The 7,173-nt window shown below is 46.5% G+C and overlaps 1 protein-coding gene across 1 annotated transcript in view; it reads left to right on the forward strand.

Moving 5' to 3' along the window:
* The window catches only part of PRCP (prolylcarboxypeptidase), a 55,495-nt gene extending 48,768 nt beyond the window's left edge, over positions 1–6,727 (forward strand). The window contains exon 8 of the mRNA XM_019528545.1: positions 6,515–6,727. Coding sequence (XP_019384090.1) covers positions 6,515–6,719 — 205 coding nt within the window. The 3' untranslated portion in view covers positions 6,720–6,727. The remainder of the gene's footprint in view (positions 1–6,514) is intronic.
* The last annotated feature ends 446 nt before the right edge of the window (positions 6,728–7,173 follow it).

Here is a 7,173-nt window from a genome sequence, read left to right on the forward strand (position 1 = left end):
TCAGGCACGATCTACCTGCCACGAACCCGTGCTGGTTTCCCCTCAGCATAATTTGTCCTGCCGGGCTCTCACAAATGTGAGCCTTGATGATTTTCTCAAAGATTTTTCCAAGGATGGAGGTGAGACTGACTGGCCTATAGTTATTGCTGTATTGCTCATTAAAGCTTGCAATTTAAAGGTTTTTTGTTTTTTTCCCCAGAAACAGTGTTGGTCTAATAAGATATCATGCCTCTACCAAGAGCACTGGTGGCATCAGTGTCTTTTACCATCACAAAGGAAAACTAGTATTGATTCAGGAATTCATTTAAAAAAAAAAAAAAATAGGGTTGGAAGGAACTTTAAAGCCTAATCCAGCTGCTGCTCAAGGCAGGATCATCTCTGACTAAACTATCCCAACCAAGTGTCTGTCCAACGTGCTCTTAAACTTCTAGGGATGGAGGTTGAACAACTTCTCTAGGTAGCTTGTTCAAATGCTTGACCAGCCCAAGGCCCTCTGTTACAGGTATTCCACAATGAACTGGTTAATTGTGCAGTTAACTGAAACCAGCTGCACACAAAGTACCAGTAACGCCATAAAAAGCACTAATGAGCTATAAGGTTAGATCTCAAAGGTGTACTAACTTTAAAGCTGGCAAGTATCCAGTTTTAACTTGCATGTGTAGCAGGGTCTCCCCCTCAGCTAGGAGTCCTGTTGACTAACCTGGCTCCCAGCTGCAGGAATGCCCCATACCTAGCTGGGGCTGGAAGCCCTGCAGTTGAGGAGACAGACTCTCAGTCCCAGCAGTGCCCCATGGCTGCCGGGACCCAGAGTCCTGCAGCTGTGGACACTGGGTCCTAGCAGCTGTAGGGTGCAGCTGCAGCCTCCCAGCCCTGGTTATGCATGGAGTCCCCATGGCTTGGAGCCCCCCCCACTGTGAGGGGGCTCCCAGCTGGAGGAGCTCACCTGCTGGTGCAGGGGGAGCCCAGGACTGGCTCTGGCAATAAGGTGAAACAATCTAATGCACAATCCCACAACGATGCCTCCTGCCATGCAAGTGTGGCATGGCTGTGTAGATTGTGCATTGGATCCAATTGGCGGACAATTCTCTAGTTAGTCTAATAAAAAAAAATGATAATCAGATTTACCTAAAGTAGTTGGAAAAATTCTTCTTTGCAATGTTTTGGGTGCAAACACACCCTTCAGTCTGAGGAAGCCTTCAGTTGTTCTGTGCTCTTCCTGGACAGAATAGAATTGGATCCCATTGCACCTCTACTTGTACACGTATAGGACACTTCAATCGGAAAAACTTCTCCTCCTCTTCAGCCTACACTTTCTCTGCTACATCTTGAGGCCATTGTTGCTAGTCCTGTCTCTTCCAGCTGTAGGAAAAAAGCCCACCTCTGTCCCCTCTTTAATTGCCCTCTTTTGTTTGAGGGGAGGATAGGGATGGGAGCTTTCTCTCAGTGGGATAAAGATTCTTTATGAGTTGGTTTTTATCCCTGCCCAATACAAAACCTTGATGATGGCTTTGGAAAATAGTACATTTTAAACTGAAAACTTGAATCTCCAGAGCCTCAGCAGGACCCTCCTGCTGTTGTTGGTTTTATCTCTTTTTGGAACAGAGTGGCTGACACTTGAGTGTTGCATCCCTGGGATAAAAAGTATTCACCTGTTCTTCACTTAATTTACTTTTGGTTCTTTCATTTTATTACAGTATAACCTCACAAATCCAGCATTCTTGGGATCTAGCCCCTGCCAGAAATGTTAAATTTGGGATTTTTGAAACCCCATGCGGCTGGTGCTCTAGAACCAGCCACCGCTGCTGCTACCCCCCTCTGAACAAAGTGGGGGAAGCTTGCATGTGGTGGCTATCGGCACCATCCACTACTCTGCACCACTGCTCTGTGTGCAGTTGCTGCTCCGGGACTGGCTGCTGCTACTTTCCGGTGCAGTGTGTCTTTTAAAAAGTGCCAGATTTTTGAGAATTTCAGAATTCTGACAACTAGATTTATAAGGTTTATACTACATTACTACAGTTGAATTCTTTACTTTCAACCATCTTAAACCTCAGTGCTGCAAGATGGTCTGCAAACAATTTCGGCATGTGTTTTGAAAAGCTCATCAGCACTGAAGTGAATAAGCCTACCCACATGCAAAGTTTAAGCATGTGCTTAAGTAAAATACTGGGTAAGCATACTTGGCATCTTCCAGGCGAAAGCCTCTAACGAGCATCACTTCTCGGACTACGTCAATGCTGTCAGTGCCATCAGGGCATAGGTTGGCTGGAACCTTAGATGAAGCAGCCAGAAGCTCCTATGAAAGCCAGAAATGGTGTTGTTTCCCTGCAGCATGCTTAATTTCCATGTGACTGGGACCAAGAGATCCAAGTCAGTCGACCTCATGGGTCTCTCAGCAACTCAACACACTGTTGCTAGGGCACTGTGCTGATTCAGACGACCTTTTAAATCAAATGCATTTTGCTTATCGTGCAGCTCTTTGTATGCTTTTTTTTTGTGTGTGAATACAATTTTTTTTTTTTATCCTGAGCCATACTAAGTTCCATTGAAATCCAAGAATTCTGGGGAGGGATGTAGGATTTTCTGTGGGGATCTTGTTTTTCCTTCTGAAGGGAAACTAACACTGTTTAATTAAATTTTAGTCTATTTGGTTTGTAGTTAAGTGCTAGAAGCTGAAGGTAGAGACAAACATTTCCATTAAGTGGTGGTAACGCTTCTTTTTTAGCTGTGCAGCTATTGATAGTATAGAGACTTGTTCTGTTTTCCAGGAATACTGTCTGCAATAGCTTAATTTAAGCTTGCAAAATAAGTGTAATAAAAGGACTTGCTTAAGTAATTCATTTTGTGAGCAGTTGTATTGTTTTAATTGAAGACGGGGCATCACCTTAAAGACCTAATTCAAAAAGGCATAAGCTTTCATTCTGTCAGATGCTATGAAACTGAGTTGCAGAGGTCAAGGTGTTGACATTTAAAATTACTTTGTTCTTTTCTAAAAGATGGGCCAAGGTGAGGAGGAAAGGGGGTGGGTTAAGTAAAGCTGCTTAACACATGGAGGGACATAATGGGTGTCTGTACATGTGTGGGGGAAGGATTTTTCCCAAGAGCCACTCTAATTAAAATGCCTATAGCATCTTGTATATTCAGCATCCTGCATTTCAAAATGGTGGTGGGGGAGCTTTAACTAAATCTTGCTAGACAAGACCAGCAGACTCTATTAATCAAGTCTAATCAGAATGTGTTGGAGCACATATAAAAGCTAGTCCTGGTATTGGGATAAACCTTGGCTACTTTTACAAGAATTCAGAGCCTCTGAGATCTTGCTTAATACAGTCTGTGGATGATTTCTTTGTTTGTAATTGCACACTTAAGGTGTGTGGGGTGGGGGGGGTGCGGTTCTGTTTTTGTTTGGTTTTTAAGTTCTTGCTGGTTAAGGATGGCTACTCTTAAGATCAGTAATGAAATAATGACAAGTGCAAGGTGCTGCACCTAAGTCTGCTGCTGGTTCTTCCTCCCTACAGGCTGGGGAACTCCCTTCTCATCAGTGCAGAGGCAGAAAGGGATCTTGAAGTCATTATTGATGCCAAGATGAACATGGGCTGCCAATGTGAGGACATGGTCAGTAAGGCCAACCACACCTTGGCCCTGCTTGTCATGCATCCACAGACGCATCACAAGGAGGTGATCCTCCCCCTCAGACACTGGTCAGGCCGCAGCTGGAGTACTGTGTCCAGTTCCGGGCGCCGCAATTCAGGAGGGATGTGGACAACAAGGAGAGACCCTATTCCCCTGAGCACTACCAGGGGTAACAAGGAATAACTGCCATAAGTTGACTGAGAGTAGGTTCAGACGAGACATCAGGAAGCACTACTTCACTGTCAGGGAGGCCAGGAACTGGAACCAGCTTCCAAGGGAAGTGGTGCTTGCTCCTACCCTGGGGGTCTTCAAAAGGAGATTGGATAATCACCTAGTCAGGGTCATTTGACCCCAGTGCTCTTTCCTGTCCAGGGCAGGGGGTCAGACTTGATGATCTGTTCAGGTTGCTTCCGACCCTACCAGCTATGAAATATCCAGGGAGGCTAAAGTGTTCTGCCCACTTGTGCCTGGAATTGATGTCAGATCCATCACTTCTTTCATTTTGGGGCCTGTCCCATCTGTCCAATGTAGACAAGAAGGGCACTGTGAGCAGGCAATGTAAGTGATATTGGCAGAGGAGCAGGTGAATGAAACCCAGATGTTAGTCACTATTGTTTCATCCAGTGATGTGATCTGTGTTGAGGGGGGGCACAGCTGGCATCTAGAGCATGGCTTGCTGAGAATAAGAGTTAAGTGGTATGTTTGGGGGCTGCTTGTAAGCCAGGACAAGCTTGTCCCCTAACGCTACCTTGATGCTTAAGAGGTTGGAGGTCATTAATGATGTGTTCAAGCTGTGGGCTGTAGACCACAACGAGGGATTTGCTGCCCTCGTTTCATAGTTTGTAGGGTCTGAAGGGACCCGAGTGGATCATCGAGTCCAACCCCCTGCCATGGCAGGAAAGAGTGCTGGGGTCAAATGACCCCAGCAAGGTGATTGTCTAGCCTTGTCTTAAAGACCCCCAAGATAGGAGCCAGCACCACTTCTCTTGGAAGCTGGTTCCAGATCCTAGCCGCCCTGACCTCTTTTGAAGTAGCGCCTCCAGCTTAAATCTACCCTCTGCCAGCTTGTGACCCTTATTCCTGGTCACCCCTGGCAGTGCTCAGGGGAACAGGGACTCCACCAGTGCCTGCTGGTCCCCTCTGAGTAGTTCGTAACAGGCTACTAGATTTCCCCCCGCCCCCTAGCCTTCTCTTGTGGAGGCTGAACAGGTTCAGGTCCCGTAGCCTCTCCTCATAGGGCCGGGCCTGCCCTGCTGCCCCCGGATCATGTGGGTGACCCTCATAGTTTCTAGGGTCGGAAGGGACCTGAGCAGATCATCATCTAGTCCGACCCCCTGCCATGGCAGGGAAGAGTACTGGGGTCAAATTACCCCAGCAAAGTGTTCATCTAACCTCCTCTTAAACACCCCCAGGGTAGGAGCCTGCACCACTTCTCTTGGAAGTTGGTTCCAGGCCCTAGCCGCCCTGACCGTGAAGTAGCGCCTCCTGATATCTAACCTAAACCTACCTTCTGCCAGCTTGTGACTGTTATTCCTGGTCACTCCTGGCAGTGCTTGGGGGAACAGGGACTCCCTCAATGCCTGCTGATTTTGCAACCTATTCCTCCCTTCTAGCATGCCCATGTCTTAGTGTTATCAGCAGACTTTGAGCAGGGTGCTTTTTACTCCCTTGTCCAAGTTGCTGAAGATGTTGAACAGTGCGGGCCCGAGGACCGAGCCTGCAGCACCCCCACTGTCCACATCCCTCCAAGCTGAAAATGACCCATCCACCACCACTCTGGGTGTGGCCTTCCAGGCAGTTGGCGACCCATTTGACTGTGTGGGTGTCAACACCAGTCCCCCGGTTTCTTAATGAGAATGGGGTGAGAGACAGTGTCGAAGGCCTTCTGGAAGTCCAGGAAGACCTATGTCCACTGCTACCCCTGATCTGGTTGTAGAAGGCCACCAGGTTGGTCTGATGGGACCTGCCGCTAATGAACCTGTGTTGATTGCCCTTTGTCATGGGTATTGGAGCAGGGTCTGAATTTTGGCTTTGATTTGAGTGGGTACAAGTCGTGGGATTGCATTGTAAGTGCAGGAATCCCTGCTTCGGATTCCCACGGTATGTATCCAGGTTGATGGGCTCAGAGCAGATATAGTTGTAACCAGCAGCTTGTTTTAAGTGGGAAGGAATGAGTGAGGGTCACGTGCATTATAGATTATCTAGTTAGTATTCGCTACATTTGCCACTTCCATCTGGAAGGATGGACACATGCTAACAGAACATGAAATGTCAAGGACTCCTGAATGTGCTGAGGACACAGGAGTTAGGCACTCCTTTTGTTCAAATCCTGATTCTGCCACTGACTTGCTGCATGGACCTGGGTAAATTGCTTGGGACCTGATCCAAAGCCCATTGGAAAACTTCATCCTGACTTAAAAAAGCTTCATGTTCAGCTGCCAGGGATTAATCTTTTAGCAGTGCTCATCTAAAGGGTTCTCAAACCAGGCACCTAAATCTGTGAGCACATGGAGATACTTAGGCATTTATCTCTATCCTGGTTCCCATCCATCTAAAAGGAAGTTAACTCGCATTGTTTTAACAAAAGGTACTAAAAGAAAGGCAGGGTTTTTTAATTGTTTAGTACAGAAAGCATAAAATGGAGAATGAGTGGCACTTGTCCTAAGTGATACAAATCAAAGTCACTCTATGCTGAACAGGCAGTATTCCTGTTGACAGTTTACCTATTTGGATGTGAATTGGTAAAAGAAAATGGCTAAATTCCCCCAGGAATTTTAATTGGGATGATCTTCATTTTCTGTTGTAAGCCATTTATTAACCAATTTGGGCACGCTTTCAGCTATTGAGTTGATTCAACTTAACAGCTATTTAATTTCTCTTCCAGCAATGGCGGACTAGACCCATGGTCTGGAGGTGGAGTGACTCAGAACATCACAAACTCTTTAGTTGCCATTGTGATTCCTGAAGGAGCTCATCACTTGGACCTGCGCAGCAGTAACCCTTGTGATCCTGAATCTGTGCGGCAAGCCCGGGCCTTGGAAGTTCACTATATGAAGCAGTGGATTGGAAAGGCCAGGCAAAGGCACTAAAGTGGCTACAGTAACTGCCATGACTACCTCCCATTGGCTTTAGTGGGTGCAGCATCAGGCCTTCATTGCACAGTTGCATACAGTCTTTCTACCTGTGCTTCCTTTTTTCCTGTAATGTTTATATATACTCTTTTCAGCACTGTGCCTGTCGGTGGGGGTAGGTAGTTGGTCTTCAGATAGGTTTGATAATGGAGCAGATTCTCAGTCAAAGTGTATGGGTTGAGCTGCCTGCTATAGCTTGCTTCCCTATCTTGCTATTATCAACTACTGTGGGTACCCTTTCTGCAACACCCCTGTTTTTGGGCTATTCCTGGAAGGCCTTGTATCCTTACAAGATTAGCCTCCTTGTTGCTAATGAAATGTGCATTATCGACCAAGTCAATTCAGATCATTTGACTTCAACTGGATTAAATATTAGGGACAGGTGCTCAGCTGGCATAAACTATGCAGGGTT

Source organism: Crocodylus porosus, unplaced genomic scaffold (assembly GCF_001723895.1).
Source record: "Crocodylus porosus isolate Cpor-Errol unplaced genomic scaffold, CroPor_comp1, whole genome shotgun sequence".
In the NCBI taxonomy this organism is placed as follows: Eukaryota; Metazoa; Chordata; order Crocodylia; family Crocodylidae; genus Crocodylus; species Crocodylus porosus.